The 23,510-nt window shown below is 36.3% G+C and overlaps 1 protein-coding gene and 1 long non-coding RNA gene across 11 annotated transcripts in view; one reads left to right on the forward strand and one right to left on the reverse strand.

Moving 5' to 3' along the window:
• Positions 1-10,585: 10,585 nt before the first annotated feature.
• BLTP1 (bridge-like lipid transfer protein family member 1) overlaps positions 10,586-23,510 on the reverse strand; it is a 204,441-nt gene continuing 191,516 nt past the window's right edge. For 9 of the 10 annotated variants that reach the window (XM_072788527.1, XM_072788528.1, XM_072788533.1 and 6 more), the window contains 9 exons: positions 23,116-23,273; positions 22,822-23,014; positions 22,395-22,612; positions 19,743-19,994; positions 18,877-19,080; positions 17,327-17,521; positions 16,760-16,894; positions 13,642-13,807; positions 10,586-11,307 (listed from right to left, as the gene is read on the reverse strand). In XM_072788527.1, the coding sequence (XP_072644628.1) occupies positions 11,091-11,307; positions 13,642-13,807; positions 16,760-16,894; positions 17,327-17,521; positions 18,877-19,080; positions 19,743-19,994; positions 22,395-22,612; positions 22,822-23,014; positions 23,116-23,273 (1,738 nt within the window). In that variant the 3' untranslated portion in view covers positions 10,586-11,090. The remainder of the gene's footprint in view (positions 11,308-13,641; positions 13,808-16,759; positions 16,895-17,326; positions 17,522-18,876; positions 19,081-19,742; positions 19,995-22,394; positions 22,613-22,821; positions 23,015-23,115; positions 23,274-23,510) is intronic. The other variant, XM_072788532.1, reaches the window with a different exon arrangement.
• LOC140611726 (uncharacterized) lies at positions 13,238-23,240 on the forward strand. The gene is made up of 3 exons (XR_012012873.1): positions 13,238-13,305; positions 19,238-19,356; positions 23,102-23,240. It is a non-coding gene; the product is annotated as an uncharacterized lncRNA (long non-coding RNA).

Raw genomic sequence — 23,510 nt, forward strand, 5'->3', positions numbered from 1 at the left:
ATGGCAAGATTTTATTTTATATGGATGAAGGATGAATAATTTTCCATCATTTGTGTGTGTATGTGTGTGTGATATCATCTTTATCCATTTATAGGTTTTTTAAAAAATATTTATTTGAGAGAGAAAGCATGCACTGGGGGGAGAGGGAGAGGGAGAAGCAGACTCCCTCTGCTCCCAGCAGGGAGCCTGACCACAACACAGGGCCAGTCTCAGGCCCCGCATAATGATCTGAGCTGAAAGGCAGACACTTAACCAACTGAGCCACCCAGGTGCCCCTATCCCTTTATCTGTTGATGAACAGACATTTAGGTTATTCCATGTCACAGCTATTATAAGGAATGCAATGATTGTGGGGGTATAGATATTTTTATGAGGTAGTGTTTTCATTTCCTCAGGCTAAATATCCATGTTGGTTTGCTCCTTGGGAGCTTCCCAGGTGTAATCTGAAACTGGTCCCCATTCATAGAAGGCAGGGAGAGAGCAAAGAGAGGAGGCCATTCCAAGTCAGTAGATGGCAGTTTGAATGGGATGAAGGCACTGTGCAAGGTAAGGATTGAAAGTCCTCCAAAATCTGTGTAAGGGCTTGTACCTCTTTCACATTCTTGGGGGTTGAAAAAGCTGGCACCTTAGGAATCATAGCTTTGGGGGCAACATCCATCTTACCTGACCAAATGATTCTTAAAACCTTATAGCAGTGCCTGAGCCTTGAATTTTTATAGATTCACTGCCCAGCCTCTCCCTTGCAGATGTTTCACCAAAGCCTGCAGAGTGTCTTGCAGCAGAGGCACATATTCGCATTAACGTTATGTCATCAATGTGATGGGCCTATTTTACTTATGTGGGGAAAGAGGACAGAGGTGGGTTGTGGGCTACCATCAAATGACAGTGCTGGGTTATGCAGGTAACCTTGGGGAAGCACTTGAAAGGCTCCTTATTGTTCCTCCCATATAAAGCAAATTGATCTTATCAGAAACCTTTCAAAGTCCCATGAATCTCCTGAAGATGAAGCACTTGTGCAAGAACATTTTTTACCAAAGCATCTAAGTAAAGCAGTAACTGTCTATAAATGACAGAAGACTTAAAAATGGCCATGGATAAAGATCTGGTGAGAGTCATTCTAATGCAGTTGACAAGGGAATTTGGTTATTTTTGTGACAAACATTTTAAAAGCGTGACTGATAACATTGTACCAGGCCATATCAGACTTTTAGGCATTCCACACAAATACACCCTAAGGAAAGTTTAGCATCACTTATTTGGTAATGCTTCTCATGAGATTTATTGTATACAAAAAGTTAAATAGTTGTAAAAAAAAAAAAAAAAAAAAAACTTCGTTCTTTTAATAGAGAAGACTTGGCTTTTTAAAGCAATTCTCTGGTAAAGACAAGATAGAATCTTTGTTTTTGGGGATCCCCAGGTGGCTCGGTGGTTTGCTGTCTGCCTTTGGCCCAGGGCGTGGTCCTGGAGACCTGGGATCGAGTCGCACGTCAGGCTCCCTATGTGGAGCCTGCTTCTCCCTCTGCCTGTGTCTCTGCCTCTCTCTCTCTCTCATGAATAAATAAATCTTTAAAAAAAAAAAAGCCTTTGTTTTCTAGGCAGATTACATTAAAAGTGAAGAAAAACTTGCTTACAATTTCTTATTAAAAGCAGGTCAATAATCTAAGAAAACTTTGTTCTTTTAACAGGGAAAAACCCAAATTCCAATTTTGTACTAATGTACTTTTGGTATTAAAACTCTTGGGATCCCTGGGTGGCTCAGCGGTTTAGCGTCTGCCTTTGGCCCAGGGCGTGATCCTGGAGTCCCGGGATCGAGTCCCACATCAGGCTCTGGGCATGGGCCTGCTTCTCCCTCCTCCTGTGTTCTCTGCCTCTCTCTATCTCTATGTCTATCATAAATAAATAAATCTTTAAAAAAAAACCTCCTTTTTTCTTCTTAATGTACATAAATTCATAGATGTATATAAACATACAGAAAGACAAACAGAAACCCCACAGCTTTCATTCCATAATTCTAGTCATGAATCAGGTACCCACTCACATGGCTGGAGTTTTTTCTAATATATGTGATCTTATGGAGGTTATAGACTAGATTTTTGAGTAAGGGAACTTGTAGGGCAAGCTGTATTTTAAAAAGTGCCCCCCACCCTGCTTTTTCTTCTTCAGTTTCTGTGGGCAGTGTTTCAGTTATCTGTTGAGGTGTTTATATTTCAAAGACATGGTAAGATTTACCAAGGACAAGGAAAGAATGCAAGTTTACCAGGAATTTGGGGGTAACGTATTTAAAATTTTGCTTTGTATTGTGAGTTGGCCTGCATCAGGTATTTTGTCTATTTCACTGTTATTCACCACAACATCCTCCTCTTTTTGATCACTTTCCCAGAGATTCCACCTCCTGGTGTCCTAATCAGGCTTTGTCACAAGTACCTAGATCTTAAACTGGGGCCTCTTGTGCTCTCCTTGCTTTGCAAACATGACACTAAAGTCTCTCACTTATTATCCTGCTCTCCTAGCTTGTCTGCCAGCCCCAAGTCTAACACAGTAGTAGACACTCATATGTTCTTAGATCAGCTCAGCTCTTCTAACTTGAGCTTCAGCCTCTAGCTCAGCAACCACTCAGAGTGGAGTCCAGCCCACTGTGTAGCAATGTTTCCCTTTTTTTGCCTGAGTGCACTATGTGCAGTTCCTCAAAACCCCATTAAAGCAGCTAGCATTTTGGGGGTGTTCCTGTACTCACATGGCAGTCCACAAGCATCTGACATATGGCCCCCTCCCCACATAGAGGTCGATAGCCAACTGAGGATTTCCCCCATGGACATCTCAATTCCAAGGCCAATTTCTTCAGTCTCTGGACTGGCTAAGCAATTGTTGGTATAATCAGACTTGTCCCTGTACATGGAGGGCAGGGGAAGACCAAAGAAAGAGGTCATTCTAGATTGGTAGGTGGCAGTTTTAATAAGCAAAGAGGACTTCTATATAAGATTTCTCTCAGGTGACAGCCAGATGAGTGGGTTTCTGCATCTACTCATCAAACTTAACAGTTTATGTAGAGACATCGATTGGGTTTAGTCACACCATACAGCTGATTTCCGTACCACCTCACTAACTCAAGGCTGTATCTTTGGGGCAGGTTCTGGGAGTGGGGAAAGCAAGTGGAATTCATATTCTAAGGACAAGGTAGGGAGTGATTGCCAGCTCCAATTCATGGGTCAGTTAACCAGCATGTCTTCCTGATGACCTCCCCCAACAACCCAGAAGTAGAATGCTGGATCATATAATGATTCTATTTTTAATTTTTTGAGGAACCTCATACTGTTTTCATGATTTCTGCACTAATTTACATTCCCATCAATAGTGCACAAGTATATCCTTTTCTTCACAGTCTTGCTAATATTTGCTATTCTCTTTTTGATAACAGCTATTATTATTAAAGTAATATCTCAGTGTGGTTTTGATTTGCATTCCCCTGAGAATAAGTGATGCCGAGCACCTTTTCATATATCTTTTGTCCATCCATACACTTCTTTGGAAAAATGTCAGTTCAGATCTTCTGCCCGTATTTTAATCAGATTGTTCTGTTTTGTTACTGAGTTGTATTATTTATATTTTATATATTTTTTGTATATTAACTAACCCTAACCTGGTATATGATTTGTAAATATTTTCTCCATTTCATAGGTTGCTTTTTCCTTTAGTCGATAGTTTCCTTTGCTGTGCAGAAGCTTTTCATTTGATGTTGTCCCACTTGTTTATTTTTGCTTTTGTTGACTTTGCTTTTGGTGTCAAATCCCTCCCAAAAAATCATTGCCTGGATGTTGCACTTTGTTAAATTCCATTCGTGATAAAAATCCTCAACAAAGTAGCTTTAGAGGGAAATACCTCAACATGATAAAGGCCATCTATGAAATACCTAATAGATTCCTAAATGGGGAACAACTGAGAGCTTTTTCTCTATGATCAGGAACAAGACAGGGATGTCCATTCTCACCACTGTTATTTAGCATAGTACTGGAATTACTAGCCACAACAATCAGCAAAAAGAAATAAAAAGAATTCAAAGTGGCAAGAAAGAAGTAAAACTTTCACATGATGACATGATATTCTATATAGAAAACTGAAAAGACTCCACCCAAAAACTGCTAGAACTCATACACAAATTCAGTAATGTCACAGGATGCAAAATCAATTTACAGTGATCTGTTGTATTTCTCTACATCAATAATGAAGCAGCTTCAAAAGAGAAATTAAGGAATCAATCCCATTTACAATTCCACCAAAAACAAGATACATAGGAATAAACCTAACCAATGAGGTGAAAGACCTGTACTCTGAAAACTATAAAACACTGATGAAAGACATTGAAGAAGACACAAAAAATGGAAAGACATATTATATTCATGGATTGGAAGAACAAATATTATTAAGATGTCTATATTACTCAAATCTACACATTTAATGCAATCTGTATCAAAATAATACCAGCATTTTCACAGAGCTAAAAGAAGCCTAAAATTTGTGTGGAACCACAAAAGACCCCGAATAGCCAAAGCAACTTTGAAAAAGAAAAGCAAAGCTGAAGTCATCACAATTCTGGACTTCAAGTTATATTACAAAGTTATATTATCAAAATGGTTTGGTACTGGCACAAATATAGACACAGAGGCCAATGGAACAGAATAGAAAACCCAGAAATAAGCCCACAACTATATGGTTAATTAATCTTCCAGAAAGTAGGAAAGAATATCCAATGGGAAAAAGACCATCTCTTTAATGGTGCTGAGAAAACTGGACAGCAACATACAAAACAATGAAGCTGGACTACTTTCTTACACCATACACAAAAATAAATTCAAAGTGGTTTAAAGACCTACATATAAGGTATGAAACCATAAAACCCCTAGAGGAGAAAACAGGCAGTAACCTCTTTGACATGGGCTATAGCAACTTCCTTCTAGATCCGTTTCCTGAGGCAAGGGAGACAAAAACAAAAAGTGTTGGGACTTCATCAAAACAAAAAGCTTCTGCACAGCAAAGGAAACAATCAACAAAACAAAAACAGCATATCTGATAAAGGGCTAGTATCCAGAACACAAAAAATTTATAAAACTGAACACCCAAAAAACAATTACCTAATTAAAAAATGGGCAGAGGACATTAATATTTTTTCCAAAGATGACATACAGATGGTCAACAGACATAAAAGATGCTCAACATCATGATCATCAGGGAAATAGAAATCAAAACTACAATGAGCTATCACCTCACACAATACAGAATGGCTAAACTCATCAACATAGGGAACAACAGGTGTTGGCTATGTGGAGAAAGGGGAACCCTTTGGCACTGTTGGTGGGAATGCAAACTGGTGCAGCCACTGTGGAAAACAGTATGGAGGTTCTTCAAAGTTTAAGCTACCCTATGATCCAGTAATGTACTATGAGGTATTTACTCAAAAGAATACAAAAATACTAATTCAAAGGGATACATGCACCCAGATGTTTATAGCACCATTATCTACAATAGCTACATGATAGAAACAGCCCAAGCATCTATCAACTGACACATGGATGAAGACTGCCTATTTAAATAATCTGCCAAAACTGTGAAAGGTTTGATATTTTATTCTGCTTGAAAGCTTTACAGTTAGCTTGCCCCAGTTTCATGGATGCTGGTAGAAGATGCTAAGACTCCTGGGTCAGAGACTAAGGACTTTATTATTCATGGCATGGTTATCTGCATGTCAACATAGTTCTACTTGTTTCCAGATCACATGGAGGTAGTATGTAGGGGTCCAGATGCATGCTGCATACACAGTGGGGTGTGTTAGAATAGAACTCCGAACTAAGGGAAATCTAATTTTCTATAATGGCAAAGGAGACACTGTATCTTCCAGGGCTGCAAGCAAATCTACTCTTTGCACTGGAGGTAGATATTATCTTTGTTTTTCAAGATTGTCTGCAATACAAATATCCTTGAAATATTTGTAATAAATATTGTGTACAATATTTATTGTCCTGGACTAGGAGCAGTTAGATTTGGAAATGTGGGAGATCGTTGAGAATATCTTCCAACATAATCTGATTTTTTTGGTTTTTGGGTGTTGAGTTTGTTAAGTTCTCCCATTCCATAGGTTGCCTTTTAGCTTTGTTAGTTTCCTTTCCTGCGTAGAAGCTTTTTATCCTGATGAAGTCCCAATAGTCCATTTTTGCTTTTGTTTCCCTTGCCTCTGGAGACATGTCTAGTAGAAAGTTGCTGTGGCTGAGATCACAGAAGTTGCTGCCTGTGTTTTCCTCTAGGGTTTTGATGGTTTCCTGTCTCACATTTAGGTCTTTCATCCATTTTGAATTGTGTGTGCGTGTGTGTGTGTGTGGTGTAACAAAGTGGTCCAGTTTCATTCTTCTGCATGTGGCTGTCCAATTTCCCCGACACCATTTGTTGAAGAGACTTTTTTTCCATTGGATATTCTTTCCCGCTTTGTTGAAGATTAGTTGGCCATAGAGTTGAGGGTCCATTTCTGGGTTCTGTTCCATTTTCTATATCTCTGTTTTGTTTTGTTTTGTTTTGTTTTTTTCCAGTAACATATTGTCTTGATTACAGCTTTGTAATGCAACTTAGTCTGGAATTGTGATACCTCCAGCTTTGGTTTTCTTTTCAGCATTACTTGGCTATTCAGGGTTTTTTCTTGTTTCATACAAATTTTAGAATTGTTTGTTCTAGCTCTGTGAAGAATGCTGGTGTTATTTTGATAGGAATTGTGTTGAATGTGTAGATTGCTGTGGGGAGTTACAGACATCTTAACAGTATTTGTTCTTCCAATCCATGAGCATGGAATGCTTTTCTGTTTCTTTGTGTCTTCAGTTTCTCTCATAAGTGTTTTACAGTGTTCAGAGTACAGATCTTTTACCTCTTTGGTAAGGATTATTCCTAGGTATCTTATTGTTTTGGGTGCAGTTGTAAGCCAGTTGCCAAGAGAAATCAATTCCTTGATTTTTCTTTCTGCTGCTTCATCCTTGGTGTTTAGAGATGCAACATACTTCTGTGCATTGATTTTATATCCTGTGGCTTTGTTGAATTCTTATATCAGTTCTAGCAATTTTTTTAGTGGACTTTTTCAAGTTTTATACCTAGAGTATACTGTCATCTGTGAAGAATGAAAGTTTGACTTCTTCCTTGATGATTTGGATGCCTTTTATTCTTTCTGTTGTCTGATTTGCAGAGGCTAGGACTTGTTGAACAGCAGTGGTGAGAATGGACATCTCAGTTTTGTTTGTTTGTTGTTGTTGTTGTTTTTGATAAGTCTGGCTAGGAGTTTACCAATCTTGTTAATTCTTTCTAAGAGCCAGCTCCTAGGAGGCCTGGGTAGCTCAGTGATTGAGCATCTGCCTTTGGCCTAGGGCATGATCCCAGGATCTGGGATCGAGTCCCTTATTGGGCTCCTTGCATGGAGCCTGCTTCTCCCTCTGCCTTTGTCTCTGTCTCTTCTCCTTCTGTTTTAAACAAAACAAAACAAGAACCAGCTCCTAGTTTCATTGATTTGTTCTACTGTGTGTTTTTTTTTTAATTTTGATATTGATTTCTGCTATAATCTTTATTATTACTCTTATCCTGCTGGATTTAGGGTTTATTTGCTTTACTTTTCCCACCTCCTTTAGGTATAAGGTTAGGTTGTCTATTTGAGACTTTTCTTCTTGAGAAAGGCCTGTATTGCTCTATATTTCCCTCATAGAACTGCCTTTCCTATATCCCAAAGGTTTTGGACTGTCATGTTTTCATTTTTATTTGCTTCCATGTATTTTTTTTAAAGATTTTATTTATTCATGAGAGAGAGAGAGAGAGGGAGAGAGAGAGAGAGAGGCGCAGAGACACAGGCTGAGAGAGAAACAGGCTCCATGCAGGGAGCCCGACGTGGGACTCGATTCCGAGTCTCCAGGATCACGCCCTGGGCTGAAGGCAGACGCTAAACCACTGAGCCACCCGGGCTGCCCCCTTCCATGTATTTTTTAAGTTCTTTAATTTCCTGGTTGACTCATTCTTTAGTAGGATGTTTTTTAACCTCCATGTATTTGTGGTCCTTCCAAATTTTCTCTTGTGATTGACTTCAAGTTTTATAGCTTTGTGGTCTGAAAATATGCATGGTATGATCTCAATATTTTTTTTTACCGTCCACTCCTTCTTCCCTTCTTCTTCCCACTCTTCTTCTTCTACACCTCCTATGATACAGATATTATTTTTCTTTATGGAATCACTGAGTTTTCTGAGTCTACCTTTGTGATCTTTTTCTTTCCCTCTTCTTATAGCTTCATTATTTTCCATGATTTTACCCTCTATATCACCTATTCTCTAGCCTGCCTCTTCAGTCTTCATTGTAATCTTATTCAGTTTTGCATCTCAATTACAGCATTTTTTTTTTTTTTATTTCAGCCTGACTAGTTTTTAGGTCTTTATCTCTGCAGCAAGAGTTTCTCTGGTTTCTTCTATGCTTCTTTCAAACCAAGCTAGTAGTCTTATGACTCTTGGTCTAAATTCTTGTTCAGATATAGTTCTTATATCTGCTTTGAGCAAGTGTCTAGCTGTGATATCTTCCTGACCTTTCTTTCAGGGAGAATTCCTCCATTTTGTCATTTTGGCCAAGTTTCTCTCTTTTGCAGCAGGTTATGAAAGTTTGTTGTTTCCTGTACCTCAGAGTAACATTAAAAAGAGTACATTTTTAAGTACATTAAAAAGAGGTCATATACTGTTCAGGGCCTGGCAGTTTAGGAAGTGTTTCTGGTGTAGGCTGTGTGCACTCTGCTCTTGGGTTTTGGCTTCTCTTTCCCACTGGTCAGTCCCCTGCAGAGTTCCTCCTTGCCTGCAGTGGGGACTGTTTGGACCTTTATTTAAAAAAGCATGAAGAAAAAGGAAAAAAAAAAAAAGCCTAATTCAAAGAGAGACAGAAGGAAAAGGAACAACAACAAAAAAGTGATAACACAGACTATAAGCTTAATCCCAAAGAAAGAAAAAATAAAGTGAAAAAACAAGCCTGATTCCCCAAAAAAGAGAAATGGAAATGAAAAAACAAAAACTATAAGCCCAATTCCAAAGGAAAAAAAAGAGTAAGAAAAAAAAACATAGCTTGGTCCTATTTCCACCAGAACTGAAGAGGATGCTGTGAGGCACCGTTTGATCAGTAGACTTGGTGCTTGCGCTGTGCTGCCTCTGTGGCTCTTCTGGGGGAGAGGTCTGCTGCAGTGGCTCACAATCAATCCTGCCTTGGTTAAAAAAAAAACAAAAACAAGAAAACAGAAAACAAAACAAAAAAAAACACTTGCCTATCACAAGGGGGCGGGGTTTGAGGTAAGCAGCTCTTACCTCTACTGGAAGCTGCTGTGTTACTGAAGTCCAACTGTGTTGGTAGAAAGGGTAATATGTGCCACCCCACTCTCATCCAGGGACAAGGGGCTCTCACATCCCCTGCTGTTCAGGAGCCCTCACAGAAAAGCAAGGGCTTCCAGTGTGCCTGGCATCACAGCTCTCCTGCATTTTATGTTTGGCATGGCTGGGATTCAAAATTCCAAATCTAAGAGCCAGCACCACTCAGATCTGCTTCCTCCTCCAGGTGAGTTTTGTGCTCTCTGACTAGTGCCCTTGTCTCACAAAAACAGTCCACACCTGCATGGTATGTGGAGGCTATGCTGTGGCACCACGAAAAGCAGTGACTGGGTTATCTACCCTGTGCACACACCTTTGTCCCCTGCCAGTGAAGAGCCATTTGTTGGTACCTGCAAGGTCTTTTGTCCTTTGAGAGGCAATATACCCTCTTCCAAATGTACTCCAGGAAAGGGAATGATTTTTCTTCCAGTGCAACTCAAAAGATCCTTGTACCACTTTGTGTGTGCTCTGAACCAGAGCCCTCCTCCCTTGGGGCACAGGCTACAGCTCCACTCTGGTGAAAACTTGAGTTTGAGCTCCACTCGCTGTTTGCAAAAAACCTGCAACACTCAGTTCCCCTGTCTCCCCAGTCTGTGGTGAGAGAGGTTTTCTTCTTGTGCAAAACTGGTGCTGCACTCTCTCAGCACTCCCCGCCCTCTCCAGGAAAGGGTTCCCTCCCTCCACAGCTGGACAGTTTTTCTCTCCCACAGTTTACTTCCATGCATCTTGTACCTGCCATGCTGTCTCCCTCCCAACCATGGAGATTCTACTTCCAATCCTCAGATGGATCTCCTGAATATTCCAAGTGACCTGACTTCAATACAGCTATGTTTGAGGGTAGAGGAAAGCCCAGAGTCCCCCTTCTCCATCTTAACTCCTCCCCCAAGGATATTATTTATTTATTTCAGGGATAGCTGGGGGGGTGGGGGGACAGAGGTAGAGGGATGAGTGGATGCTGTGCTGAGCATAAAGCCAGAGGCAGGGCTTGATCTCATGACCCTGAGATTGTGTGACCTGAGCTGAAATCAGGTCAAGAGTCCAATGCTTAACTGACTAAGCCACCAAGGCACCCTATGATTTAATTTTTTAATATCATCTATGAAAACATTCAGTAACAGGATAGGTATCTATTATAAAAATAAGCTACCCAAAGAATAGCGACTCAGAGATAACTACAGAGTGAAATCAATTATTGTGACTTTATTACAATAGTTACAAACAATATTTTAGTGGTAATCATATCACATTTACTCAAACTATATACAAATAGGTATTTTACAAGACTATATTTAAAAAAAAAAAGCAATTAATGACCAAAAAAAAAAAAAATCACATTATGAACAAGATTTTTCTAAAAGTTATGGCCAATAACAAAAATTCACAGTTACTCTGAAAATATTTTAAAGATGCAGGAATCATATTGCACATAATATAATCATAAACCTTATGGAGTAGATTTATATATTTTAATCTAGGTTTTCACAAAATTTACATTATCATGCAATACTTCACTGTATACAGAATGCTGGAACTAGAATAAACAACTTACAAACTTTCAATATAATGGCCACAAAATTAGTTATTTTAAGTTATACTGAAAATAATTTTACTATACAAAAAAAAAACACTCCAGTGTAATAAAACTTAACGGACACAATCATAATTTGTTCACAGATCAAGTGATTTTAGTGTTCTTCTTTGTCTTTTCCTTTCTTTTCCTTTTCATCCTGTAGTGCAGTACCCAGTTTTTTTATAAGAACTGATAGAACCTTGTCAAGTGGATCCATGACTCCTCTTTGAAGCCATTTAGGAATAGTAGTCCTGGCATGATGGAAGCCCAGTTTTTGAAGAATATAATCAACACCTACTGGATCAATCTTTCTTCCAGTCCAAGAAATTAATCTAAAATTACAGATAATAAGTAATAAGCAGTAGGTTCAGGAATATCATAAGCCTCTTTCAGATGTCCGAGGCAGACTTCTCTCAGTAGGTGTGACTGAATGATCTAAGCTGCAATTCCTGGGTTTACAGCATTCGAAAAATGTGATTATAAGTATCCCTGAGAGCCTACACAGCAGTGGAATTTAGTGAATTTCATTCTGATTATTTTAGGCCTCTTAAGTTACAGAGTCATCTTGACATTTAAAGAACATTTGGTTCATTCTAAAAGACATTAATGTAATGGGAGGAATCATTTTACAACGTGTACATGTATCAAATTATGACGCTGTCCACTTAAAATATCTTACATGTTTTGTCAATTATACCTCAATAAAGCTGAGAAAAAAATGAGTTCGGCATATATGTGGCCTAATGGGGGGAAAAAGGCCAAAATTTCCTAAACATGTTTAAAGAAAGAATCATTTTCTCCCAATTCCTAGTATTTCCTTCTATTTAGAGGAACAGCCATTAGTGAAACACTCCTGGCTCCCTGCTCCTGTATTAAGGATTTATCTGACTGGCAAGTTAACAGAGGAACTGGGTCGTGTAGTTCAGTACTGTCTTCCCTGCCTTCTCTTAAGAGCCACGCATTTTGCTCCATTGCTTGGTCCAAAAGGTTTCTCAAGGACAGGCCTCTAAATAGGTTAGTGGAAGACTGTTAGAGGCTGCTTATGGCTAGGTGAGTCCATGAGTTCACAGGGCTGCCGACTGCAGAACTCAAGGTGGGGGCGGGCACACAACTCTGGTGTTCTGCATCGTGAAAAGCCTGTAGTTAAGTCCAAACTTGGACTTTGTAGTAGAGGCCACGGTTGCCGGACATCAAACCACATTCACGGTTAAGAGCTTTGTCACTACTAAAACTGTTACTTTCATTCTCAGCTGCCTCTCTCTCACTGTTTTAATTGCTTCTGAACTTGGGTAAGGAAAAGGGAGTATTAAGCGCTGATCTACTAAGACTCTAATAGTTATAAGCATTTTGTGTTAACTCATTTAACCATTGTAACAACCCTACAAGGTAGTAATACTGTTCACCAAATTTTTCTTAGGAGACAAGTGAAGCAGAAATAGGTCCTTTGGCAAGATCATTTAGTTTACTATGCTATCTATACAACTGAACTTAGAGCCAGAACTCTTCAACATGCTCTCCACCATACCGTATTAACTAGTCTCTTGGTGGTATGCTTAAAAAAAAAAAAAAAAGGAAGAATGGCAAATTAAACTATTTACACTCATTTTAAATTAAGATACTTAATTTCATCATAGATTTATAAAATCAAAACAAATTTTCTAAGTAGTTTTCTGCATCAGGATCTTTGCAGTATTTTAATTTTCTTCTGAGTATTGACAGTTAATACTTCTATATACTGTTAATACCAAATTTTATTATATACAAATTAACACAAAGTCACTACTTTCTGCTTATACAAGACTCCACTGTAAAATGGATGTTTTGTTGCTTTAGAATTATTTCGTGGCATAAATGAGTAACAGCCTTATCTAAATGAAATCCGTATTGTTCTGTAGAAATGTTGTGCTGGAGTATGATGGATTTTTTTTGATACTGTTATTCCGTGATTTAGATGATTAAAAGTTGATTAACAAAGCAGAGGAGAGGAAAGGGGAAAATGATAGGAAGGTTATGAGTGGTAACTGTAAACAAGGACATACAAGTACCACTAGTTAGAGCAGCCATTTTAAATGTAATTAAAACTAGGAAATACGTTTGAAATTTTAATATGAAAATAAGTTGATGTAACTGGGATCATGATTTTAGTAGAACATGTCTCTAAACAAACCTGAATCTGACAGCATTAAATTCAACATTTGAGGGATAGTTCTATATTGCTTAGCATGCAGAAAGTCATTGTGATGCTCTAAGTTCCATTACACTGTCATGACATATGTGAGAAGTTTGTTACCATATCTTTCCAAACTAAGAAACAAAAAAGTTTACTGCAGGTACCTCAAATACTTGAAAATAACATCCTGGTAAAAAAGATGGTAAAGAAAATAACATCAATAGTGGAGGTGGAGTTATTATATTTTAGTGATTAACAGAATGCCACAGAGTGGAGAGTGCTGAGCTAGGTGTGATGTTTGAGCTTCTTTTGCCTTGCAGTAGAAGCACTTAAAAAAGCAGAATGGAGCAGAAACATAGCCAGAAGTTAGAGATGTCATAAGTAGCTAACGTCTAAAACAGGTTTTTGGTAAACTGTATTTAACTTGCTACATTTATAACCTTTTACTCATGATAATCTTGTAGGATACAGGTAAATATATACACCCACTACTTACCTAAGAGTGGGTTCTAGATGCCATGTGTTACACATAAAGTCTCTCCAGTCCACAGTAGTATAAGTGATGCTGTCCTCTCTATCTTTGTCAGAGGAATTGTCATCATGTATAATAATTGGACTTTTCTGTCCTGGTCGAGTAGATAAAATCCGAGGTGGAAAAATGGCTATAATGAAAATGAAAATGGTAGATTAATATTGCAAATATGTATCTTATAAATGTATCTTAAATCACCATATGAACAGTATAATTGGCTCCATTTTACTTATGAACTGGCCAAAGCCTCATTTAATTACATTTCTGAAAAACTAGTATTTTAAAATAAGCCATAAATAACTGCCAATTATTGGTATTTCTTAAAGACAATATAAAAGTTAACATCTCATTATTTTTGAGGAATAGCATATAATTTACACATATTTGTGTGCTTAAAACTAATAGTAAAGAATGCCAAGACTTATTTGACAGCAAGCATAGGGCATTGAAACTGAGGCTTCTTAAAGAATGGCTACAGGTGGACACTTTTTTAACAGCTTTATTGAGATATCATACAGTTCACTCATTTAAAGTGTACCACTTAATAGTTTTAGGATGTTAATGTCTCTCGATATATTTGAACACTGGTAGTAACTTAGGAGCTTTTTATGCAAGCAGCCTTTCACTCTTTATAGTGAAGACTCCAGTGTTTTATGAAAGACAAGTTCTTTTTACACTGGTGATCAAAATATATACAAAATTAAAATAAAATCTGAGACAAAGGTAGCTTTCATATGACAAACTCTAATATGTGTAGTATTAGAATAAAAGTTCAAGACACAAATTAGGCATAAAATAACAGATAAACTATGTAATATCCAGGCATTATATAACTCTGGTTTTAACTTTGTTGTGAATTGGTAGTAAGGATGACATATTGATTGGGACTGAGCCTAGGATAAATCTGTACTTATCACACTACAGAAGAGTATAAATGTCTTCAGTTATTGCCTGCTCACAATTGCTCTGCTTTTATTACTGGTAGTGGTTACAGTGCTACAATCTATCTTGATTTTCTAGAAATATGTTGATTCTGGTCTAGCCTTACATGCTGTTAAAAATTAGGCATGTTTATCCCAATTTTGAACAGAACTGCTTTTAGTTTTTAATAACAAAATATAGCTATTAAAATATTTTTACTTATAATTGAAATTCCCATAGATAATGTAACACTAGGTCATTGAAGTCTGATAATCAAGTTCCCATTTCCTTTTTTCCTATTGAAAGAGTGTTATACAGGTTTGCTTTTCTACTTTTAATTTCAATATAATTTACACATAATATTAAATGTTTCAGGTGTACAACATAGTGATATAGCAATAAATATGCATTTTGAAATGCTTGCCAGAAGTGTATTATAGTATTATTGACGATACCCCTTGTGCTGTACTTTTTATTCCCATGACTTATTTTATAACTAGAGGTTTGTATCTCTTAATCCCCCTTGTCCATTTTGCCCATCTTGCCACTCCTCTCCCCTTTAGCAACTGCTAGTTTGTTCTCAGTCTTTTCTCTCTTTTTTGTTGTACAGCAGTTTGTATTTAATAAGTGTTTTTTTTTTTTAATGTGCACAGTTCATGACAGATCAAGACCAACACAATATTTCATAAAATTACAAAGATTTCACAAATAACTGCGAGAAAGAAATCTGGCAGGTTTTTATATAGACATAGACTAGAAAAGAATTCTGAACTTCGCAGGTTTTCTTAGAGTCTGTTTTTTTTTTCCACGTGAAGTTTAACTATTAAAACAGAGAAAAACAAGGGGATTACTAGGGACTGGTGTATGTTGGTGCTATAAGTGAAGACAGGATTTACTTGTATATAATATTTCCTATTATATAGTTTCAGTCATTTAAGTTTCAACTAGTATCTCATAGATTCCTCCAGCCATCATTACTGCTTTTACTCTCAGGATTTTTGGCACATCTAGATGAATTCTAATGGAACAGCAATTCAGTCTATGCTATGCTACGTTTGCATTGATTTTTGATAATCTGTTTCTTCACTCAAACATTTATCATGAGGCTATTTTGAAATACCTGCTAGAAAAATTTTATAGCTTTGTTCATTAGGAAAATGAAGAATTATAGGGTGACCTAAACAAATAGCATGTATTCCAAGCAATTAAAAAAAAATCACATCTGTCATTTTACTACTATATATTCATATATTTGTGTAATATATACTTACTGGGTGCATAAAGACCATATATTTGGATATCATTCCATATCATTATATTTCAGCCTACCCCATTCTTTTAAACAGCTACAGAGTATTCCATTCCATTATACGGACACCATAATATATTCAACCAGTTCCATACAGATATTAGGGTTACCATTTGTTTCTTAACAGACAAACATGTCAATTTCTAGTGAGTAAGCCAATGTTAGCTAGCTCATAAAAACAAAACACTACCACTGAAGTCTAATTTATTTATTTAAAAAATGTTCTCTGCATTCCAAACAGATTTATCTAACTTAATTCAGTTTTCCTGACAATGTATATAATTCATGCTATTCATTATGTAGTTGTTTCTTTAGCCACTTCACTTTGACTATCAGTATTTCCTTAAAGAGATTTTCTTTCTCATCCTACAGGGCCTGATAATGTACATAACATATATGGAAACATTTTGTAAAGTATAAAACACCATCCAGGGATGCCTGGGTGGCTCAGTAGTGAGCACCTGCCTTTGACTCAGGGCATGATCCCAGGTCTGGGGATCGAGTCCCGCATCAGGCTCCCTGCGAGAAGCCTGCTTCTCCCTCTGTCTATGTCTCTGCCTCTCTCTGTCTCTCATTAATAAATAAATAAAATCTTAAAACACACACACACACACACACACACACCATCTAGTGTGAGTTATGTATAAAAGTATCATGGACATAGCAGACACTCAGAATGTCTGTCACATAGTTTTACTAACATATTATTGATATTTATTTCATTGATTGATATTTATAATTTAAAGGAAGGAGACAGAACGCATTTTACCATTAGACCATAAAAATCCATATAAATGGTACTGACAACGGCCTTTCCTGAAATGGGAAAGAAAAAAAGAATATGCTACCCACCTTTTTCTTTTTCCTTAAGATAAGCAGACACTAAATCATGAAGGAACATGATGAGCTCAGCATCCATAGTCACACAAATGTGGTCAGTGAACTCTGTCACCACACTACATTCTACCTTCGGCTTCAGGCTGGCATCTGCAATGGCAAAGTTCTATAGTAAAATATTTCTTAAGTCCCTTTCACTTCCTGTTAATAACAAGCGACATGGGTTCATGTAAATGCATCCATTTAAATGCAACTACAAATGCAACTAGAACTGAGTAGTTTCTATATGTGATTTACAAATGATAATAGTTTACTGAGTACTTTCCAAGTACATGCCATTTATTAAAATGCATAAAAACCCTATGCATGAAATCCTGTTATTTTCCTCCCATGTCACTGAGGAGAAAGAGGCACAAATGGATCAAATTATATGCCAGAAGTCATATAGCTGGTAAGAAAATTTGACTAAACAAATCAATTTCATTAGACTATATTACTATTACACAGACAACCTACGCAAAACCCGTAATTCAAAGTTCCTTTAGAATTTTCTTAGTAACTTTAGAAACTTTTTCCACATACCCTGTAATGAAGGTTCCTGTGGTTCTTGAACATGAATGGATTTAAATTCAAGCTGCATCCTTGGTAATGCAAAAATAGTTTCTGTTTCATGATTGTAGCTAGAACCTCCTCTGAATCCACTCAACAAACTAGAATTCTTCACTGTAGTGCTATTCTCAGTGTTATTAGCATCAACGTTACGAAGTAGGTTTAGCTCTACATGGACAATAATAAAGACAAGAAGAATCAAATTAAACCAACAGGCAATGATAAACCTATAGCTTTCATGACACTATTATACATAGAATTTTTATCATTTTAGAAGCTGGAAAATAATGACTTACATTTTTAAAAATAGAGCCATATAAAGTTTTGGTCTTGAGAAAATTATAAATATAAATATAAATAAATATAAATAAAAATATGCAGTGTTTTACCTATATATATATATATATATATATATATATATGATAGTGATGTATATCACTATTCTCAAGACAAAAGCTTTATAACATAATTTTGGATAAATCTAATACATTTTGGTTTTGTTTCTCAAATTTAAAACTTTAAAATTATTTTTAACTAAATTAATGTCTAAATTTAAGGATTTCATTAAGCTTAGAGATCTCTAGATTGTTTTACCCTTACAGAATTTGCAATTAAATATGTTCTTGACCTTGAATTAAGGTAGAAGTCTTGATTTTTCCCAACATAAGTGCTATGGTTTCCTTAGAAAACCTAGCAGTTTTCAGGTATATAGCTAGCAGTGCAGTTTGCTAATACTCCATGGTATCCCAGCCAAAAAGAACTCCCTCCTCCAAAATCTCTCTTTGGAAGGTATAATATTCAATATAAAATAGTTAATACATGCATAATCTTCTAATTCACTTCCTTATCATTCTTTGTTCCTAAAACATTTTTAATAGGCCTAATCCCTGGTGCAGCCTATTCCATAATAATTATTTTCAGTGGGGCACAAGTCATCTTTCCCATTTTGAAAGATGGTTATTTTTACGTAAAACATTCCAGTCTTAGCAAGTCTCAATCAGTCACTCTTCCAATACAGATGACATAGTTGGTAAAATCAGTACTTAAACCCACAAAATAAGAATTTTCTGGCTACATTATTACCAGACTGGTGATTCTAATCAAATGGGAAAACTCATCATACTCCCTTTAAACTTGTTTCGTAGGAATATTATTAAGTTTCATTTTATTCCAACCAACCCAAACCTTAAAAGTTTGTGGAATTCAGTGACTTAATTGTGTAGTAACTTTACCAAACTTGTGATGTTAAGCATCAAAGAAAAAATATTTTTCTAACTATAATAAACTTCATTTAAACCAATTATTTGGAATGTTTTCAGTTACATCTAAAATAATTTTTAGTCTGAGATTTTGCACTATCAGAGTGGTGAATTATGTACTAATATTGTCATTTATGTCATCATGAGTAAAATGCAACTAGTTTAATTAAAAAATGAAAATTTTCCCTCCACTTAAATTCTAAATGGAGGCAACAGAGCCCCAGACACAGAAAACAAATCTCTCCAAAGAAATAGACTTTTAACCTTCATTCCTTGTGGCTGTAACATAATTGAACCATTCTTTTACACTTGCTACTCCATGGGGTGGATTTTCATGGCGACGTCTTGTTATCTTGGTTATTGTTGCCATAGGACTTTCCAAAGCACCACATGGTTTGGTAACCATGGTATTATGGCCCAGATGAAAATCCAATGTTTGTACAATGTATGTAGAATGATCACTAGAGCCTAGAAGGAAAAAAAAGTTTTAATGTTAACAAACTATGTTTAGATGCAAGAAAATAGTTGTGGGTCTAGAGTAATAGATTTAGTTAACTCATACATAGATAGGGAAGGGTGTAAAATTGAGAAGAAAAAAATCACATATAATTTTTCTTTCTTTTAGTTATAACTGAATTTATCCCTGGTAAGATGATGAGCATCAACCATTCTTTCCTTCATCATTATGGAACCACAGAATAGGAAATGATAGCTAAAAGATGAGGTTTATCACTGTAAACAGAGGTAAAAGCACAGCCTTATCCATAAAAGTTTTATAATTTAGTTTTGACTATTTCCTTAAGCTACCACCATGTGTCTTTTATGTTTTTATAATATTTATAATAACTATTATGACTGTGGCCAGCCATAGCAGCAGAAACTTTAATTGCCTAGAGTAAGAAACAGAATAGGATGGCAAGCTCAGAATAAGTCCTTCCTCGTGCTCCAGACTTTATAGATACTGACTCACTGGCAGGGAACTCCTTGACATGTCAAGTACATAAGAACAAATAGACATGGACTTCAGAAATATAACAAAAACATATAAAAGATACGAGAAAGGAAAATTTCTCTGTCACCTATAATCATATCAGAAGATAAGAAAAGGTAAAAGTTATGTGTCAGTTTACCATCTTCCCAGATTTTCTGAGCTTCAGTCCAAAAAGCAATATTTGGTTCTTCTAAGTGAAAGAGAGCCCAGGATTTTGAACGGAAATTTGGACCATGAAAACAAGCTAGTGTCATATGATTTCCATGTAAGCTCATTGATCCTCCGAACTGCATTCCATTTTCTGGTAATGGAATCTGAAATAAGGATATGTGACATCCTGATACCACCTTCAATACTCCAGGCCAATGTCGATGATGAGCTGCATCAAGCACTGCAAGAAAACCAAAAACCACTTATCCTCAAGTGTCTCACAAACACCCTGAAAAGCAGGGAGGAAGGCAGAATTTTCTGTATTTTCTACAGCTGAAGTGATACAGGTAAAGGATGAAAATAATCCAATATGTGGTTAACATCAAGCAGAAGCTAATAAAAGTACAGTCTGGGAAAAGATGCTGCATAAGGATGACTAGAATTAAAGAAAGAAGTAACTTGCTAATAATTACAACACCTCTGTAATGATTCATGATTTATAAAGCGCTTGCATGAAATTTGACACAATTCTCACAATAACTCTGTAAATCAGGTATTTCATTTAGATTCAAGTGAAGCAGAAAAGGGGTTAAGTGAACCAGTGACTAGAAGGGCTAGAAATCAAATGGCGATCTCCTAATTTTTTGTACTTGCTTATACCCCTGTTACTCAAAAGTGAGATCTGAGGACCAGCAGCAGCAGCATCACCCAGTGGCTTGTTAGAAGGAAAAAGAGACTCTTAAATCCACCCTAATCTGCATTTTAATGAGATCTCCAGGTGTTTTAGATACACATTACAGTTCAAAAAGCACTAGTTGGATGTAAAATTCGTATTTATATTCTTCATTTATGCCAATAATGTTCGTAGGCTGTTTTCCACAACTCTCATTCCAGATCCAACCAAGGATCATTCATTGTATTTAGTTGGCATGTCTCTTTAGTTTCCTTTAATCTAAAATGGTTTCCTAAGCCTGGTTTGTTTTCCAAGACAAGGACTTTCAAGAATCCAGGCCAGTAGTTTTGAGGAATATCTCTCTAACTTGTTTATAACTGACACCAATTCTAGTTTAAAAGAAATACAGGGATTAGAGGAACAAGATAAATGAGACCACAAGAAAACAACTGAAAAAAATGTAAAAGATAGGACATTCTGCAAGACAACTGGCCAAGTAGCTTCAACAAGTGAGGTCAAGGAACATAACCAGACTTCATCTGTGATCTTAAATCTGATATATTGGTTTGGACAAATCAGTTGTAAGAATAATTTTAAGTCAAATATAGAATGTGGTCAGAAGGCTAGAGGAGATATATACTTTGCAAAGTGGAAAACAATACTGTTCACCAGAAAAAGTTACAAAACAGTATGAACAATATTTTGGTAAAAAGTACACAGGTTTTATAGGTTTATAGAAAATTATCTGAAAGTATATAGTCTAAATTGTTCAGTGATGATTTCTGGGAGGAATGTGATGTTTCTATTTTTTGCTTGTATGTGTTTTCCAGGCTTTTCCAATGCACATGTACTGCTTCTGTGATTATAAAGAGTTACTTAAAATTATCCTGATTCTGACTACTCTTCACCACTTTTACCTCTCTCTAGTTAAAGCTGTCATCATTTGCTGTCAGGACTCTTCTGAAGGCCTCCTTACTATAACTATGTGTGTAACAACAGTAATGATAATTACTGCAATGATTTCTATTTCCACTCTTAACCACCTGTAGTCTTTTCTGCACAGAGCAACCAGAGTGATTCTTTAAAAAGGAATATCTTGAGAAAGAGTAAATCAAGTATCAAATCTGTTCAGAACTCTCCAGTACTACATATCGTATTCAAAATCTTATCTGTGGCCATTCATGTCTGACATTTTCCTGCTTGCTCACTCTTTTCCACCAAAGTAGTCGCCTTAATGATCCTCAAATAAGCCAAGTTTCTTCTACTGTAGGAGCTTTGCCCTTTTCAACAAATCCCTATGCCTAGAACTCTCTTCCCCAGCAGAGATCTTTCTAGCCTAAAACTTTAAAAGGCTTCTCTGACCACCTTTCTAAACTAGCTAGCCTAACACAGTATTATTCTTCATCTCCTTCTCCTGGTTTTTCAGCACATCTTTTTATCTGAAATTATCTTACATATTTAGTAGCAAATTAATTATGGTCTATCTCTCCATTAGAACAAAGCTTTATGTAGATAATTTTGTCTACTAGTAGACATGCTATGCCTAAAACCATACTTAAGAACATAATTGATTTGCTGATAGAATTATTGAGTGAAAATAATAATCTGTCTCATATAACACAGCTAATAAATCCAAAATCAGACATCCTGATTCCATAGCCCATGCTCTAAACCAGAACATGGTATTGTCATAATCAGTATTCAAGAGCATGGAGTTGGTATGGTTATAGGTGAGTTGTGGCAGGGGGAGGAGGTAATAAATAATGACTTCCCAAATGATGGCCTTTAATTCCATTGGTGGGTAGGAAATCAGGTACTTTGCCGAGTGAATAGAATAATAATAAATAATAATAATATTTACATGGACCACTTTGTAAATATGGTACATAGATATTATTTTAAATTAAGATTGAATACAACATTTAGTGAAAGATAAAGCATATATAAAGGCTTAGTTCTAATTCTTACATTGTTCCTGTGAACTTTTCTCTAAGTTATTTGTCATTGTCTTAGGTGGAAGATATGGAACGGGTCCCCAGGTAGACAAAGCTCGTTTGCTGGTGTCAAACTGTTGTGTAAAAAATTCCTGGAGCTTCATTCCTATTTTTATCAGGTCTGGTGTAGTTGATCGTGATATCATTACTTGGAAAATATCCCACTTCAAATCTCCATGGACAAATATTTCACTAAAGCATAAAACAGAGTTATCATATATCTTATAGAAGATAGCTAAACAACAAGAAAAATTCCCTTCTCCACCCAGATTTTTCATTCATATTAGTTGCATAATATAAAATCATTTTGTAAGAAAAATGAATTGTTTCTCACTGGATAAGAAAAAACCATATTAAGAGCAGTCATAGAAAATATCTAAAAGTAACATTTTACTAAATACCTTTTATCAGTCATGCTCGAATCCAGTGTATTATACAGGTTTACTTTCCATTCATCCTGAAGCTTGAGATCTGCATTACTGAAGATACCCATGAGGATACTTGAGCCCATGTAATCAACTCGAGCTTCAGTAGAACCCATAGTAATCTGAATTTTGTGACTAGGTTGCTGATTTGGATGTTCAGAAATATGAGCTAAAAGAGAAACAAAATAATTACTTTTCATAAAAATGCCTCATGGGGAAAACTTATCAAAATTAATTTTCAAAAACCTGTTTTCAGTTGCTTCAACATACCAACCATCTCCAAAGCATTGACATCTATGGTCCCTCCAACTACTCCTCCTTTAGAATCCAACTGTGATCTTCCCAGACCAACAGACATGCTTATCTCTCGATCTCGATTACTTCCTACTGACAGACGGCCCTGGCTCTTCAAACCACTAGTTGTCCAACTGGAAAAAAGAAAAAGGGTTATTAAGTAGACATATAGTTTTCAATGTCATAAGTTAAAACAGGAATGAGAGGATTTTTTTAAAAGTTTAACAAAATATTTCTTATAAAAACTGTGGTAAATGTTTGAATATTGATAATAAAGCTTTCTTCATAGCAAATTACACTATTTTCCTTATAATTTTCTTTTTAGAATACTATATTCCATGCCACTTTATATTACAGTACCTTTAGAATAA

Source organism: Canis lupus, chromosome 20, assembly GCF_048164855.1.
Source record: "Canis lupus baileyi chromosome 20, mCanLup2.hap1, whole genome shotgun sequence".
Taxonomy (NCBI): Eukaryota; Metazoa; Chordata; class Mammalia; order Carnivora; family Canidae; genus Canis; species Canis lupus.